This window comes from Filicampus tigris, chromosome 21, assembly GCF_054856515.1.
Source record: "Filicampus tigris isolate MCC_2025a chromosome 21, RoL_Ftig_1.0, whole genome shotgun sequence".
In the NCBI taxonomy this organism is placed as follows: Eukaryota; Metazoa; Chordata; class Actinopteri; order Syngnathiformes; family Syngnathidae; genus Filicampus; species Filicampus tigris.
In genome coordinates this window covers 8,252,174-8,270,445 of record NC_141237.1, presented here as the reverse complement: position 1 = coordinate 8,270,445, position 18,272 = coordinate 8,252,174, and the positions used below count along the sequence as shown (strand labels likewise).

At 40.7% G+C, this 18,272-nt stretch overlaps 1 protein-coding gene across 1 annotated transcript; it reads left to right on the top strand.

Moving 5' to 3' along the window:
* The first annotated feature begins 159 nt into the window (after positions 1–159).
* On the top strand, positions 160–6,025 carry rab18a (RAB18A, member RAS oncogene family). Its single transcript, XM_086021505.1, has 7 exons — positions 160–344; positions 2,041–2,096; positions 2,495–2,556; positions 2,775–2,847; positions 3,082–3,200; positions 3,774–3,840; positions 4,078–6,025. Exons 1-7 carry the CDS (start codon positions 277–279, stop codon positions 4,245–4,247), a joined length of 615 nt encoding a protein of 204 aa, XP_085877631.1. The 5' UTR covers positions 160–276; the 3' UTR covers positions 4,248–6,025.
* The last annotated feature ends 12,247 nt before the right edge of the window (positions 6,026–18,272 follow it).

Below are 18,272 nucleotides of genomic sequence, written 5' to 3'. Positions count from 1 at the left end.
CGTTTAACTGAAACTGGAGAATATGGGGCAAAATAAATGGTACAACACTGTCTTCAGTGCGAAAACATGATCTAAAAATATTCATGACATACAGTATTAATTTTTTTAATGCATATGATCAAACCGGATGCTCAACTACCTCCAATCGGAAACGGTTGGACTGTCAGTGCAAACTCCGCCCACCCAAAGCAGTAAACAAACAGGAATGTTAGCTGTTAGGAAACATTGTTTAAACGATCCTTTCAGTTGTTCTGTATAGACGCACTATTAGGGGCAATGGAAGACGACATTCTGACAACGTTGAAAATTCTCATCATTGGAGAAAGTGGTGTCGGGAAGTCCAGGTAAAGTAACCAGGGAGGTTACGCTAACGGCTAACGCTTACTGCAAGCTCGATAGTCGCGCAGTGTTGTTAAAGTCACGACATTGTTTGGCAGTCTTGTCTGGATAAACAATGCGGCAGTACTATCCCTACTGTAAATGTCTTGCAATGCTGTATAAATAATAAGATACGTTTTTTTTATTTTTTAATCACAATAGCTAAGCTAGCTGGCCAGCTGGCAGATGATGACATCATCACAGATAGATATTGCGTTTTCAATTTGAAATTCGTCAGAAATGTTGTGACAAACATTGCAGTCATGGGTTGCTATACTATCCAAACTGGTATCTCGCCCTATTTGGTGTACAGTATTGTTTAACTGATTAATTTAATTTTATTTTGGGGGGGGCGGGTGGACATATTAATGACTATAATAACAACCTGAGTTGCTTGTCAGTAACTACAAGTCAAGTTGGTAACACGCTTATGCAAGTATAATTTTAATTAACGTTATTGGCATTTGACTGGTTACTTTTCAGTCTGAGTCAGTCAACAAAGAACGTACGACTGCGCGCGGCATTTTGGTAGACAATCTGAGCCATCACCCATAGCACTGCAAACTGTGGCCAAGAATGCAGAAAGCCTTCATGAGTCATAGCAAGAATTATTATCATTAGGGACATGAATTATGAGGTTTAATCGAACATTATCTTTCAAGGCAGCTTGATCAAATCATCGCTTTGAATGTGACAAAGTAAAATATTTTGCTATATGTATTTTTTTATGAATGTACAGTATCATAATTGGCCACAACTGTAAGGTTGAGGAAAATCCTTGACTGTCCTTTGGTTTATGAATCCTGGCTTTAGCGTCAGGAAGTAGTCAACCCAACCCAGACCAACCCAGTAAATAATTTTAAATATTTGTTGGAATCTTTATTCTTGATATCAGCCACAGTCAGCAGTAAATACTTCCAGAGTGTTGATAGAAGTCCCATTTCTTGTTTTCATACCTTATTGGCACTGTATATAGTTAAGGAAATGTACAAAATAATGCCCTTTTTCCTGGCATTGCCTCTAGTTTTCTTTCTGTGATTGCTGGTCTGGCTAAACAATCAGAGTAAATGCCAACACCATGCAAGTTCCATTTTGTTTATATTTCCAGAAAACTGATGGTTTTCTTTGCCAAATCTACCCATGCACTGTACAATGCCTGTAAGTGCATCATCGAGGCCAACGGCAGTGTTTCCAGAAAGCAATTTTCTATTATTATACAAAAAAAGCTTTTGGATGGCTTAACTTTGATTTTTGTTTAACAGCCTTTAACTAATCAGGGAGATTTCGGTCCAGTAGCGGCTTCCATTGATCAGAAAAAATGACTTGAGCACAATGCATTTTTTTTTAGTTTTGCCGTCTTCAAGAGTCGCTTGTTCTGCGTAGGTCAATGTTTCAGTTAACTTCGCCATGCGGTCAAGGGGTGTGAGTCAGACATTTACACTTAATCACATGTAGTTAAGAATGAACTCTGTCCCGCAGACCACAACCGGGCAATGATGTCATCTTGCAATTGGGCAAATTAAGCACATAGCAGTTAGTTGAGCTGGCTGGTTCTCTGGCATCAAATGCTGTCAGCATGAAGTTTGCCTCTTTTTTTTTTTTTTTTTTTTTTTTTTGCCTCTGTTTCAACTGAGCCTTGTGTTTTCTTGATCCTCTCCACAGCCTCCTCCTAAGATTCACAGATGACACATTTGACCCCGAGCAAACGGCCACAATAGGTGAGTAACACCAGTGAGCTCATTTGATCAAGATAAAAGAACTCATCCAGATTATTTTAATACAAAAGGACAATCTGAAATTGATTTTCTACCCCGCAATAAGGGCAAAGAAGTGTTTGTTGGAAGCTGGCATTTATTTAAGAAGACACCTTTAATTGAAATATTTAGCATTTGATTTTAGTCTAGTGTAGTTTTTGGTTTTGTATAACATTTAGTGTTCATGAGTTAGCTTGATAGCTCGGAGTCGAGCTACTACCACTACCACAGTATTGACAGTTAATCAATGTTCATTTTGGTCGAGACTCTTAAGAGTCGTGTTTGTACTGCAGCGGGTTGAGTTTATCACAACAGATCAATAGCTTGATTGATCATTGACCGGTTGCTGTTTAATTGTGTAGGTGTTGACTTCAAAGTGAAGACCATCAGTGTAGATGGTAATAAGGCAAAGCTGGCAATATGGGTAAGTGTACCATAATTCAGTAATCAACAAGAATATTGTAAGCTGCTTTACAGTGTTGTTGTCTTGCAGTTGCACCTGGTGTCCAGAAGATGGCACACATGCGACACTGAGTCCAACATTACTTATCCTGGCCCTTCGCTTCTTTTTTGACCTGCGCTCTGTTACAGCTCTTTGTGGGGGGGTTTTCCCCCTCAAAATGAGATGTTTTTACTTTGCAGGACACTGCTGGACAGGAGCGTTTCAGGACCCTGACACCCAGTTACTACCGCGGTGCACAAGGAGTCATCCTAGGTAGGCCACCATCATGCGGCACTCATTGCATCCGTGTATTCTTCGTTTCATTGGTACAATACTGTTAGGGCTGAAAGATGTTGGTAAAATAATCAAATTGAAAACCCATCTTTTTGAATTATTCATACACTGTTGTACCGGAGGTAAATAATTAACATAATGTACTACCTCAATGTGTGAAAAGTATATGGAATTGCCTACATTGTCTGCATACTTGTCTTTGTTTGGACCCAGTGTACGATGTCACAAGGCGAGAGACCTTTACCAAACTGGAAAACTGGCTCAATGAACTGGAGACATACTGTACAAGGAATGATCTCGTGAAAATGCTGGTTGGAAACAAAATAGATAAGGTGAGTATGTTTCTAGTTCTGGCTTCTATTGTTTTTTTTTTTATATCTCAGTGGTGGAACTGGCGTGATATATTTGATTCATGGCTCTGCATCCACTGTGTCACAGTTTTATATTGATCATTTTCAAATGTTGTTGTTTGTAACAGTATGTACCATAAGCATGGGTGTCTCTTTATTTATTAGTTATACATTTATGTCATAAAATTAACGTAATTTCAAAGATACAGGGGGTCCTCAGTTAATACCAGTTTCGTTCCTGCGACACCAATGTAACCCAAAGTTTTACCCAAGTCCAAACATGCAAACATAAAATCGGACTAGATGTCCAAAATCTGCCAATGGACAAATGACTGAAGTAAATGAGCATGGCAGACCTGCCCACATATTTCTGGCATCTTGCATTCAACCAGTGGCAGTGAACCACTAAATAAAGCATTATGAATTAATTGTGTCCTGTTCTTTGCACAAAAAAAAAAAAAAAACAACTTTTCCTCCATGCCCTCAGATGCTCACAGTAGTTGACAGCTGCACCCGGCAGACCTCAAATAAGCCATTACTACATCTTTGTTTCAGGAAAACCACGAGCTAGACAGGGCCGAAGGGCTGAAGTTTGCAAGAAAACATTCCATGCTTTTTATAGGTAAGCCAGGAGGATTCCCTCCTCTCTGAACAGCCACTGGGCACGTTGCAATGGACTATTACAAGAGGGGAAACTGCTTTTTGAAATGGCTCTCTAATATTCCAAGAGGAATTTATGTGTCGTCTATTTATAAATCAAACCTCAAAAAGTCAGCTGCAGCGCACTCAACTTTTTCCTCGTCCTTGAAAGAGTTCACGCTCCTGGCACTTACTATAATTTTGAACTCTGTCCCCACAGAGGCAAGTGCAAAGACCCGCGATGGCGTTCAGTGTGCATTCGAGGAGCTCGTGGAGAAGATCATCCAGAGTCCAGGCTTATGGCAGAGTGAGAGCCACGGCAGAGCCGTGCAGCTCACCGATGACGACGCCGGAGGCGGCAGCTGCGGTGGTTACTGCTCACTGCTCTAGACAACACGTGCATACACACAAAGCATTTTTTCTGACATACAGGTGTGAATAGCCAGCACACTCCGACACAACCTCTGCTTCCGTCCTCCTCCTCACTTGTTGTGTAGTCGTGAGCCGAGTACCCAGACTGAGAGCCGGCTCATCCACCCTGCCCGTGTTCACACAGGCGTTACTGTTTGCACATGTTCTTTATAAAGGTGCGCTTGAAATGCAAAAGCCGCTCAGCCTTGATCTCAACATAGGATGTGTGGTGCGTCAGGCTTGCCACAGTTCGAATTGACGTTCATGGAGTTGCAGGACTTTGTGATAAATCATCGTTTGTCAGTTTACTCTCTGCAACTCTTTTTTTTTTTTTTCTTTTTAAAAGGAAGCAAGTCTGATCAATTAGACCAAAGTGTGTTATAATATGGTTCCTAAATAGGATCGTGGAATTATATTGACCTAGTGTATTTTTGTTGTTGTTGTTGAAGGAATATGTTGAGCTGGCTTATCTGTGTCAGAGCAGGTACAGACGCTTTGCTATATGGACAAAAGGATTGGGACACCAGGTCATTGCACTTCAAATGAAAATAGAAGAAAATACACCTTCCAGTCCTCTTGATTGGGTGGAGCCAGGGCTCTTAAGTGCTTCTACACCAAACACATCCAGTCTCAAGGACCTTAATTTCTGCACTGACATTACAGTCATGTAGTAAACTGAAAATTTAAGATCAAGAAAGCTTGCTAGACCCTGACCTAGATGGAGAGGTGTCCCAAGATTTTTGTCCACAGTATATTTTATTGTATACTCTACACTTTGCTTATGCAGATGTTCTATAATGCCAAACCCTCTTGAAGTCCCTTGCAACACCCTGCTAACGGCTTGGATTCCACCCACACGACTGCCTCATTTGCTCCAAATATAATAGACTTAGCAAGTGTTTTGAATGACATTTTACCATTTTTATTGACTTTGACTTCTAAAGCTTTGGTGTGTGCGTTTTTTTTTTTGTGTTTTTTTTTTGACGAGTGGATGAATCAAATGGATCGGCACCAGCAAAAAGCTTTCCACCCATCGGCGAAGAGGGGAACTCCTCTATTCAATGTGGCACTTCAATCGAGTGCGAGACACTCTGGCGCTCCCCTCATTCAGACAGATAATATCAGTGATATCACTAACAGCACTGCAGTCTGTCATGATGAAGGAAAAGTGTTCAATATTAAACAGTCCAGCAAGTGTTGCCTAAATTTGAAGAGTCCAAAAAGGCTGTGCTCAGTGCCCCATATTCTGCTAATGGTTTTAACAGTAACGCTGGTTTAGAATCTGGGAAATGTACAGTAGCTCTGAGTGTCTGACCTTTTAATACAGGGATTGTGAAAGTGACATGAATAGCACACTACAATGTCTAATCACAAATGGGATCGTTTTTTTTTTTTTTTTACTTGCATGTGGAACTGCCTTGCCTTTTTCTTTTTTTTGTGTGTAGGCCTGTCTTCTCAAATTAGTTAGCTCATAATAAAAACGTAAATAGGTTTTAGCGACAGTGTTATTGAGCACAACATTATATAGTTATATTAGTGCATTCTGTTATGTCTGCCATTTTTTCTGTTGACATTAAATATTCTTGTGTACATTTTGTGTAGTTTAGCAATTGATGGGATCATTCCTACGTTGTAAAGCCGAATGTACTGTATACATATTCTTTCTTTTTTTTTTTAAGTGAGAGTGTCGCTGTTACTACAGACACTTCATGCTATGTCGAGGCGCTGTTAATGCAATAAAAAATAATGAAAAGGAAGATTTCTGCAGTTATTTCTGTCTGTGGAGATGACGACTAACACTGTCATGGTTGCCATGTTGGAAATGTCGCTGTTAGGTGAGGGCTTTTTCACTCGGCACCCTTCACATTCCGTTGCCTTCAGAATAAAGACGTGTGTTTGAACAGTGTCGGAGGAAGCCTCAGACCCCAGACGTGTGATCGAACTAAATCATATTTTTTGGCAGACTTCTCGGGGAAACAACCGCAGCCATAACTCATCCTACCAACGCTTTAACTGGGATGTGCATAATTCCTGGGCGATTATGAAAGGCTTAGAGCTGGCAGCATGAGCGAGGATGCTTGTAGCATGTTCCTCATCTCCTGCCACAGTGCAGGCCGCCGTCTGGAAATATGTCTCAGTCAAACACTAACTGAGGCCTTCATGTGGTGCGACAGTGTGCTGAGCTGTAAGCGCTGCCATATCCTCGTGCCTACATCGGAAAAACATCAGCTAGTGAGGAGGGTCTTGAGATGACAGATGCTCTATTTCTGAGATTTTTGGGACATTTTTTTTCAGGGGAGTGAGCCAAAATATGGCTGAAATATCGTGAAAATATGTTCACAGTTTTGTTAGGCATAAATTACTCTATAGCCGGGGTCACCGACCTTTTTGAAAGTGAGAGCTAAGCTATATACTTTATTTTTTTATAAATTTCTTCCAGTGTTTACATTTTAGTCACTTTGACAACATTCCTAGAAAATCACAATGTGGGCTATCGATGGCTACCTGGTTCCCTCGGGCTCCACCTGGGTGATCCCTGCTCTACAGTAATCCTGTTCCAGTAGTCCAACAGTTTAAATGCTTCTTAACTTTTGAAAAATAACAACCCAATGACCGCTGAATCCGTTTGGTGGAGAAGGTAGAACGTCGGGATTGAAAGTGTCCTGTCAAAAGTATCCTTGAGCAGTATATCAGAGCAACAGTTGTGGATTTCATAAATGTGAATAGGCAAACTCCACTAAGCTACAAGTAGGCACAATGCCAGTGACGCCTATGCACCGTTCACATCAGGCTGTTGATGTGATCGATAGACTAAACAGAGTTTGGAACTTTTTAGAATGAAAAGTCAAGAGCAACGCCACGGGGACCACTTGACGGAATACTTTCTGTCCTTCTGTCAGTCCGTACATGTATCCAACCACAAATTGTCAAGAACAACTCCACTGTTAATAAAGCCTTGTCCCGCTTGCTCCTCTGCTTTGCCAGTATCTCCGGCATGTATGGACAAAGCTCGGACGAGCTTCTCGAGGGAGCAGTCAGAGCTGCCATGTGTTAAAATGTTACTAGACATCAGGCATTGTTTCATAAGGTGTCGGATTCCCAGGCGTCACTCACTTTGTCCTGCTCATGGTTGAATTGAGTGCCTTTCTGGCTTTTAAAAGCATGGAGGATGATTGGAAAGATCGTCCTCTGCCATGCATTTGGGAAAGTAATATGTTAAGCATATGGACACCTCCTTAGATACTTTGGAAATGAAAATAGGGATGGAATCAAATCATCTCTTTTGATAAACTGGCGTGATTTAGGCTGAGGGGACTCCTGCCAGCTAAAGGTCTGCTGATTGTAGCCCTGTTTATGTTATTTGGTGAGGTGCTGGAAACCTTTTTGACCCTTTTTGCTGTTTCTTCTTGTGAAGTTGTCCGAAACCTGGCTCTCGTCTCTCTTAGATTACTTTTCAAGTACCAGATGACGGTGAGCCGACGACCAGCATGCACACGGCTATGTCACTACAGGTGGTAACGCTTTGATTGTGTGGAAGCGTGTTCGCATTGTTGCACCCGTTTACTTGCGGCCTTTTACACATTTAATCAGGCAGCTGTGGTGTCTAGTTTCAGGTGGTCCGAACTGTTGATCAGTGCTACCTGCCGACGGTGTAGGTGTTGTGCTACAGAAGTGTTAATCAGCCTTTTCGGGATTGAAAATGTACACTGCAATATAAAGAATATTTATGTTTGTGCATGTCGTCGCTGTCCTGTGAAAAACACCCATGTCCAATTTTTGATTTATTTTTTTAGTTTTCACATTAATGCGATATCTGTAAGGAGGAAACACCATTCATGTAAAAATGAAAATAAAAAAAATAAAAAAATGGACAGGACAGCGACAATATGCAATGGTATTTTTGTTGCTCTAGGAATGCATAATTCTGAATATAATAGCCTCACTGGCCTGAAACACCTATGTCCATTTTTGTATTTTTATTTTTTTATTTTTACGTGAATCGGGTTTCCGCGTGACAGACACCCCATTAACATGAAAATTAAAAACGATTGGCCACATGTCTTTTTCACAGGACAGCGGCGATATGCAAGTTTAGGGCTTCAGTTTTATACAATTTCCTTCAAAATTCTCGTGAGAAAATAATAAAGGAGTAAAAACATTTGGGAGAAGTCTTATCAATGATTCTGTCAGCACATAGGCCGAGCCATATCCTGGTAGCATGGTTATATGTCTCATCTACCAAACAGCTTTAACTTAATAAGAAGAGGCTGCATGAGCTGGAAACCTCCACCTAGTTTGCTGAGACCCTTTAGCCTTGAGCCCGTATAAGTTAGATCAGCTTTATATAACGCTGTAATTGAGTTTTGCCATATTTTGATCTCCAGTCAATCTAATTTAAACCAAAATGGTTATCTTGTAACCCACATTTTTATTTTTTGAAAACAGTGCCCTGTGGATAGGCCCAAAAGGAAGTTAGGGATGAGGACTTCTCACCCTCTAAAAGAAAACTCATCTCACAGTAGGGGATGCTTTCATTCTGGCCTCGGGTTACTTTTGCAATAAACATCTGGGCCAAGGACACGCCAGCAGCAGAGGAGTGGTGTTTTTGGTGCAGGGATGCCTTTTTGGTACCAAAGCGTAAAGACGAGCACACTGATTTATCGGCGTAATCCCAATAAATCCCCTTGCCCACGATGCCCCTGTGCCATCTGCTCACATGCATCCTCAGATTCCACAACAATGCCGTCATTTCGTGTGTCAGGGTGCCCGCCGGGATCTCGACAACATGGAAATACCAAAGACCTATGCAGTCAGACCTTCAGCTGCTATAATAAACTAATCACTTTGTATCAACATGGCCTGGGTGTTAGTTTTCCATGTGCCTCAAACATTGTCACTGACTTTACACATGCTCCACTGTAGCACCCTGCCCCCACTGGGGAAAAATATCCACATTAATAAACTGTCTTCTGGGTGAAATGATTGGCATGTATAGAAACAAATTCATTATTTTGTGTAAATAATCTGCCCACTGTGTTATAATTGCGTCGCTTATTTTTCTTAGCCAAGCCGATCTTGGCTTTGAGGTCGGACCAGAGAAATTAACTGCAAACCACTAAGACCATGGGATTCTGATTTCCCTCACTTTGAAGAGACAAGAAGGGTCTGGAAGGCAGTCGAAGATCGGCTGGTGTTTCATAAAGACCACTCGAGACTCAACCACGCAGATCAGATGGGGAGACAATGAGCGGTTCAAACCGTCCACCACTAACCCTTTGGCGCTCACGGCACTATCCTTTTAGATGTCCATTTCACTTATTCTGTCACAAAGATCATTGGCAGTCCTCTGATGTGACTATAATCTTTGTTTAGGCTTAATAGAGAAAACCTCAGGAAATGTATTTTAACGAACGGTTTGAATGTGAAAACACAGAGCCAACCACTGCATGTCCCGCTCTCCCACCTGCAAAGCTAAAGTCAAATAAAGCATTCCCTGAGGACATTGTACCCCGGTCACACCATCATATGATACGTCACATCTTTGTGTTCTTTCACAAATTCTAACTTTGTTTCTACAATCAAGTTTGTTGTGAGTGTTTTATTTCACTCAGATAATGTGAGAGAAGAGGAAAGACAAGTGTTTTGTAACGGTAAGACTGTTGATGTTATTTGCCCAAGTTCAAGTACAGGTGCTTTTTTTATGGCTGATGGGTGAGTGTGGGAGCGCACTGCAGTACAGGTTTTGTATAGTGTTCTAGAAAAAGTATGCCTCAATGATATCCCAAAATTAAACCGCCAATGGAAGATGTAAGGATGTTGCGTGACACACATCAAAATAATGGAGTTTTGCTTGGCTTTTGTGTCTTTTTTTTCCCTCCAAGAGCAAAAGTGTGATGATGACCATAGATAATAAGTCAATGAGAAAGATCATTAGAAAAGGATGAGAGTGAAATGTACACCGCAGTCATTTGTGTTTTCTTCAGATTTTGCCATGTGAAGAAACGGACCTCCAAGGAATAAGCAACTATAATCCCTTTTCACCAGCGTATATTCTGTATGTGCGTATATGTATGCAAATACAGTATGTGTATGCTATCTATATTGCATTGTGTATATATTTATGTATGGATGTATACATGAACACATTCAAATTGTTCGGACTTCAATCCGATTGAAAATTCCTAGATATATCTGAAAATGGCCGTGCACCGACACTTTCCATCCAACCTGATGTAGTTTGAGAGGTGCTTTTATTAGTCTTAACTTATTTTTACGGTTGATACCAGGTGAGTTAAGAATGTAAACGTGTTACTTTTAATAACTATTTGATTATGCTGACAGCTTCACTATGAGACAGTGTATTAAACTGAAGTCGTTTCTACTTTCAGTCTTTAAAGATAATGACACCAAGGTTTCTTTGACAGCCCCGAATGTTTTATTTTCTTGCTAATTATATTTTTGAACAACTACCATATTCTTATAAGCAAACACTGAAAAGATGTGGGGTATCTAAAACTGTTGCTTTTGCAACTCAACAAAGTTTTGAATTTCAGAAAATTACGTTTTCCAGACTAGATTGGACATCGTCTCACTTTCAGCCTGTCGGGAAATTTAAGCCATTTTTGAGAGTATAATACCTGTAAACTGTATTACAGGATAATAATGTATATTGTATACGGTAAAATTAAGCTTAAAGAGTTTTGGTCTGATCTGGGTTTTGCTTTTCTAAGGAGTGGAAATGTTGAGCCACTTTTTTTTCATTTGAAACTGACACCTTGAGATGCCTCTGAATTACCAACCAGATGTGTGTAGATGTGGGCAATCTTGTATGCCTCCCTGCTTGTGTGACTTGGTGAGATGCTAGCTACAGTACCGAGGCAGCTATTTTGGCTACACCTCACCACCTTCTGTTGCAATGTGGCTCATGTTATTACCCCGCTGAGTTTCAGCTTGTCTCGGTCCTCCCCAGTCTTATTTTACATGAGCTCTTGCAAACACTGGGCCGGGAGTAGACCCGTTATATTAGACTGGGTCATCACCCCGACCGCTGTCTTGTGCCTTCCTGGGGCTGTGAACAGATGGTGTTACAGCGGCTACGGCATGGTTCTACTTCCAAACAGTTCAAACCTCAGTTCTTTGCTCATAGATCCCAGAGTGGCCCCTAAATTTGGTTATGATGCGGGATGCCTGAGCTCAGCTTGCCAGCAGGCAGTGGTGCTGTGTTCAAATATTTACATTCATCCAACCCAGCATTAGACAGTAGCACATGTATGTTTGAGGTAGGTCATGCCTCACCTTTGCCCCTGGATATCAAGTACTGACTGCTGTCCTTTAGAATAGATTTGAGTTAAAGCAACACAATGTAGGAACTTGACCCATAGAATAATAGCTACGCAATTATTTTGATAAATTGTAATACAGTAATACGGACAATATCTCTTGTCATTACCATGGTGGCACTAAATAACATACTTAAAGATTAGTCAACCCAAATATTTTTTTCTCAAGAATATGTTCTAAGCAAGCCCACTAGTTGAAACAAAACATTCTGATTATTATTGCATTTGTGGAATATGAGCTAAGCATCAAAATCCACCTGTTTTTAGCCATCTCCGGGGGCGGCCATTTTGTCACATATGTCGACTGAAAATGACATCACAGTTACTGAGGTAACGACCAATCACAGCTCACCTCTTTTCTGAAGCTGAATGCCGTGTTTCAATGAGTGGGCCTGCATAGAGCATATTCTTGAAAAAAATGTTTGGGTTGACTTCGCTTTGAGTGGTAGACTATTGCTGGATTTGTAATTTCAGATTTTATTGGTGGGCGGCCACTGTAACAATTGGCATTCAAGCAAATAAAAAGTACATTTCTCATAATATGTCCCCAAGAAAGAAACATTTTAACAGCACAAAAAAAAAGGTCACCACAGTTAAACATCGACAGGCCATGTATTTGGTACCTGACCCTTCAGTAGGAATTTATTCGATTGAGTGCACCTCTTAATAGCACCAATTCCACATCACAAAATGGAAACCATAAATTCTAGCATATGATAACAAAATTAATAATAGTTTTAATACTAATGTGATTCATGCTCTTTTTATGTGGGTTGGACTCTTCTCCAGTCCTTAATTTCAATTCTGTCTAATCCCAATAATCAAATCAGAGATTACCAATTTAACTGTATGAGACAAGCATTGTCAGTAATAACCCAGACATCAGGCTATGTATTTATTTGCCTTCCCTTGCGGGTTACACGCAGTGAAGAGACAACACAGCTCTCATTTAACATTTTCTTGGTCCAGCTAGTGAATAATCGCTTCAAATATTGCCTCCTCCCGACATGAACAGCCAGTACATGAAGACAGATTGTTTGATGCCGTGGCTAGTCGGAGCAGAACAGGATTAGATGTTTCTGTCCACAAAAGTCGAATGAAAATCACAAACTGACTTCATCAAATTGCAACTCACCCGTGGTTAGATTGCACGTCCAGACAGTTCCATAAGCAACATCTGGAGGAATGAACTGCCACATTGGCTCAGTGTGCCCATTCGATTCCAGATTTATGGTAACATTACAGTTTTGGCTCTGGCTGTGTACTTACGAAATGTGAGGCCTGTTTATTTGCTAGCCTTCAAAACTGGTTGTTATACTTCTATACAAAGCTGCCTGTGAGCTTTAAAGCCCTTAAATCTGTCTCTCTGAGTTGGCTGCCTTGCCTAAATATCACAATACAGCATGCGCTAATGAAATAGATGAAATGTGTGTGCGCATCTGTGTTTGATACAACTATATGCCATCCTTTTAAAATACATCCAGACACTTTCACCAGCTCCGAACACATGGCGCTGGGCTTTCCGCGGGACGGTGCCATCGATCAAAGGGATTAGACACTGTGCATTTCACAGTTACAGTATACACACATGCACTTGGCGGTGGCAGACAAGCAACCGGATTCAAGCTCAGTCTGTCAACAATGTAGCTTTGTGTTCCCAAATACAAAGCGTTGACGTTGAGAGGACCCTGCAGGAATCAAGATGCGGCCAAACCGCATTCCTCCGGCAGCTGCCATTTCTTACATCTGCTGCATTGACGTGGTTTCACTTGACTGTTCCGAGGAATTTATTTAGCCCTTCTGTGATGAAATATTACACAGAGCCACCGGGCCCAGCTCTTGTCCATGCCTTATTTGTGATCCCATAGCTGTCATTATGTTATGACTGCTTGTGGCTCCTTGTTTTCCTCAGCAGCACACTGCTGCTTCCATGAAGCCCGATGGAAACACTGTCGTTTCTATTCTCCCAGCGCAAAAACATTGTCTGATGAGGCCACTGGATTTACACGGTGTGTACTAAGATCCAAATGTATGTATACCAATTGTCCACAATATTACCACCACTTGTAAAATCAAATCAGATAAATGCTCGTGCTGTAATCAATGTAATGTCAATCAATCATAATAACATAACATAATCCAATCAACTATTAGAGCAGGCATGTCAATAGTCGACCCCATATCTGGCCCACAGTTACTGAAATGTTTCAACTTCACTTAGTTGGTCCGAAAATTATTCAATCAATGCAACCAATATTCTGAATCAGATAAAGTTGAGGCACAGAGTTTTGTTTTAAATGAGTTACAAATGCGTGCTCTACTGTACATGCATCGCAGATGTAATTTGTTGCACTAAATAATTGTAGCATATTTCACTATGTGGATTTTATTGGTTTGTACCCCCACCACACGCACACGCACACACCCACACACTCACACACACACGCGCGCGCACACATTTTCCACATAAAGTTGGGATGTGGAAGTAGTAATGAGGTAAAATCATTTATAAATGATGTGACTTCAAACACGTGGAGCAAAGACCGCTTTGCCAACAGATACACAAGAAAATGATTAGGGTTGAGGAATTTCTGTGCTTAAAGGGCAAGGGCACATCTCAAACTGATCCAAACATATGAGCTCAGGATTACTTTGGCAAATATTTGTCAAACACTCCAATACGTAGCTACATCCTCAAATGCCAGATCAAACTTATCAGTGCCAAAAGGAAGCCTTTAAGTTAAATGTGTCCAGAAGAGCTGTCTTGGAGTATTGTGGCATCTGTGATGGACCGTCACAGTGGAAACGTGATTGTGGTCAGACGAGTCTGTATTTTATGTCTGTTTTGGAAGCAAGGGTTGATGTGTGTGCCAAAATTAAAAATGACCCTCCATACTATTAGCTGCAGCCAGTGTCTGTCATGGTATGGGTTCATCAGTGCAGTCAGCATATGGGCCTTCAAGGTAACGTCTTTTCCAGGGTTAATGCAAAGCCACGCACTGCAGACTTTTTATTGTAGGCATTGGTGCAGGTGGGCTGGCTTACCAACAGTCCTCACCTGATCCCCATAGACCATGTTTTGGCACACTTGCACGCACCTCAGACTGTGTTCAAAGGATTAACTCTTGGTATACATGTGCTTTTTCTTTTCTTAACATTTATTCTACAAGATACACTGGGGTCATGGGTGATTTTACTGTGCGTAAGCACTCAACATGCCTCATGTAGCTTTAGTTCTGAGCATCAAAGGGGTCATGTGTACGTTTTTGCTTTTTCTTTTGCTTGGATGACTTCTGTCACATTTTTTAACAAGATAGGGACCAATATAAACCAGGGCTGTTAGAACCATAATGTGATGATATAAAAATGTGATACTATACTAGTAATATGCAATGCATGTATGTACTTTCATGCGTTTTTGGTTGGAGTAGCAACCACCATATATTCCACTATCTTTTCAACAAGTCTTAAAAATAAGATGTGTTGTCATGCTCGTCTTTGTGATATTCAGTCAATCGGGAAAGACAAGAAACTCTTTTTTTTTCTAGGTTATGCTTCATTTATTGTCCATCCCGTTCCCATTAAGGTCTGCATGCAAGCGGCGGAAGTAGCTCATCTGTAAGGCCTTTGGAACAGCAGGGTCACGGTTCGAGTTCGTCGACGAACAAATAGAAATTGCATGCCTGCGTGTGTGTGGTCTGCTTCTCTGTGGTGTGCAACAAAAAAATATACACCAGTGTAAAATTAAATTCCCCTTGAAGGATAAAAAGAAAATGTACAAATAAAAATTTGTAATAGAAGCAAAAAATAAAGTAAGAAATGTAGTTAAAAAATTCACTTGACAGACTATAAAGGACTCATGCTAAATCAAAAGACCCATCACCACCAGGGACAGATTCCTGTTCCAGTTCATGGAAAGTGTCTCCTTTTCATTCAAAGATACAGTATTTACTCTGGCAACTGTACAGAATGATTATTATTATTTTTTTTTTAAATCATCCATTTCCAAGGTCCACAAGTCGGTACAATGTGTGTGCTTCCACACTTCTGTGCGTACAAGGACACACATTGACCCTTTTTCTTTCAAACTGGCAGTCAGCCCATTGTTATGCACTTTGAGGTCCAATACCTCAAGATGATGATGTCCACTTGGAATAACACTATCTTTATTGCCATTTAGTTTAATCTTCTGGTGGCTGTTTTTGTACATACATCCACTGACCACAACATTAAGCACACCCGGCCAATATACTACAATAAAATAGTAGCTTGCCATTAACTTTAATGTATGTTCCAGCTATAGAAAATGGATGGATGGACTTTGCAATAGGCTCTTTTTAGTCAGCTATTGTGGCCAAACATTTAAGAGAATGGATAATAAAAATATTACAACCAAAATAAGTAATAAATAAGACCTCACTTTATGTTTTAGTTTATACAATTAATCATTTATTATGAACTGAATTAAGTCTTTGGATGTATTTCACAACATAGAAGGAGCTCCAGGAAAGCTGTTCAGTTGATTTTCATGAAGGTACAGGTAAAAAATACAGTAATTACCATCCTTTTAAATAGATTATGCTATTCATCTTCCACGGTGTAAAGCTCAGAGTCCCATTTAACCCCCCCACGCCCATTTCACAATATCACGCAAACTCAAATTGCAGACTTTAGCCTTGCAGAAAGGACGCTCATTTTTGTAGTGTAATTAATCTGCTGGGTAATAATGTCTGGCCCTTTGTCCACAGTTTGATTATGTCTGCTTTTCACAATATCCATGACCTGATCAATGACCAGCACACATCACCTTTAACAAACATCCATGAAGTTATGGCTGATCCAAAACAGCTCAAATCCCCAAAGTGATTGCAAGACCCGACCATGTTTTTAATCAGTCCATTCTTTCAGGAATCAAACAATTAGCCGCAGCGGTTTTTCTCATTTTTGTGTTCAAGGGGCAGGTATAAGCTTTAATGAACATGGCATCCTTCACATCATGGTGGCTAATTACTTCAGCATGCCACAGGAGTCATATTTCCTCATCAAATGGGAAATTATTTTCAAGAACGTCTTGTATTTTATTTTGTGGTTGGAGGTTCACTTTTGGGCCAACCAACCTACCAAGGTCAAACCTGGACTCTGTCAAATGGCAGGCGGAGCAAAGCAAGTATCGCCACTTGTCTGTCTTTTGCAGATTTTTTAAAGCAGAGAAGGCATGAATGAACATATAAAACGTGAGCTGCAGGAGCATGAAATGCCACTAGTAATTTTTTATAATGAAAAGTATGGCTTAATATTCTCCATATAGGTGGGATTCCATTTGCAAAAGATAAAGAGGGCGAGAAAAAAAATATTTCAGAGAGCCGTCCACGGGGCCATGCTGAGGTCCTGATACACAGCAAAACAAGCAGGCTTGCATGTTTGGAACTTTGGCAATCTCCACTGGCGCTGACTGACAAAAGAGCCACAGGACGTCCAGTTTGTGGCATTTTCTGCTACCAGTCTGGGACGGGCTCCTGTCAACATCTGTCTGTCAAATTGTTCTTACAATCTTGTTTTCTCTCTCGTGTTCTCTCTGGTGCAAAAAGGTTCATAGCTTCTGCTCAGGTTTGGCTTATCACAGTTGAATCCATCCCAGAAACTGAAGGACACCTAGGGTGCCTTTGGACCCAGACATTGCGCAAAAGCCATCGAGGCTACTGACAGTATCACACAGGATGTTCCGCACCACAGGATTTCAAATTATATGTTCAGACTTCCTTAGGTATCCACATCACAACAGCAGATATAGAAAAACACCAAACTTGAAGAAATCTGTATTTCAAACCCTTTATTTTTTGCTGCTGCTGCTGCCCTCTTGAACTCGCAAAAGATTGATTATGATCCAATCCCGGGTTATACAAATAAAGAATTATGCCAAACATGCCTCTGAAGGTAGCAAAAATACACAGGAGATAGTAATGGCAGGGGCTCAAACCACTAATGTGCGGCATGAGGCAGACCCAGCTCGCCACTGTATACATTCAGCTCTGCTTGTCATGATTAGTTTGTTTAGCTCTTAAAAACCGCTGCGCCTTGTGCCTCATAAACAAACATGCCCTATTTTGTGATGATCCTCAAGTTGTGGCCGGGTGTTAGAATCAAGAGTTTAAAAATGACAATTTACAGTGAAATATTCTTTCCTGGCAAATCTGTTCCTTTTGCTGAATAAATGGCAACACTGTTAGACTAAAACATGACATTCTTGCAGAAAGTTATTGGCTTACTTGCATTGACAGATTTTGTACATAACTATTTCTGAATCATCATTGTAAATTTGAACCTTGATAATACACATCACAGCATACTGTGTTCCCATTTCCCAGTTGAATATGCCCCTTAACGAGGAAGTCAACACAAACACATTTATTTCAAGACTATGTTTTATGCAAGTCCACTAGTTGAAACAAGGCATTCTGATAAATATTGCATTTGTGGAATAAAAGTTAATCCACTCATTGTTAGCTATCTCAGGAGGCAGCCATTTTGTCACTTCTGTCAACTGAAAATGACATCACAGTTGCTCAGGGCTCAGGCAACGACCAATCACGGCTGACCCGTTTTCTGAAGCTGAGCTGTGATTGGTCGTTACCCGAGCCCTGAGTAGTTGTGCTGTCATTTTCAG

Coding starts and splice junctions, on each gene's coding strand:
- rab18a (XM_086021505.1), top strand. CDS start 277: ATGGAAGACGACATTCTGACAACGTTGAAAATTCTCATCATTGGAGAA. Junction 2,097..2,494: donor CGAGCAAACGGCCACAATAG/GTGAGTAACACC, acceptor TTAATTGTGTAG/GTGTTGACTTCAAAGTGAAG. Junction 2,848..3,081: donor TGCACAAGGAGTCATCCTAG/GTAGGCCACCAT, acceptor GTTTGGACCCAG/TGTACGATGTCACAAGGCGA.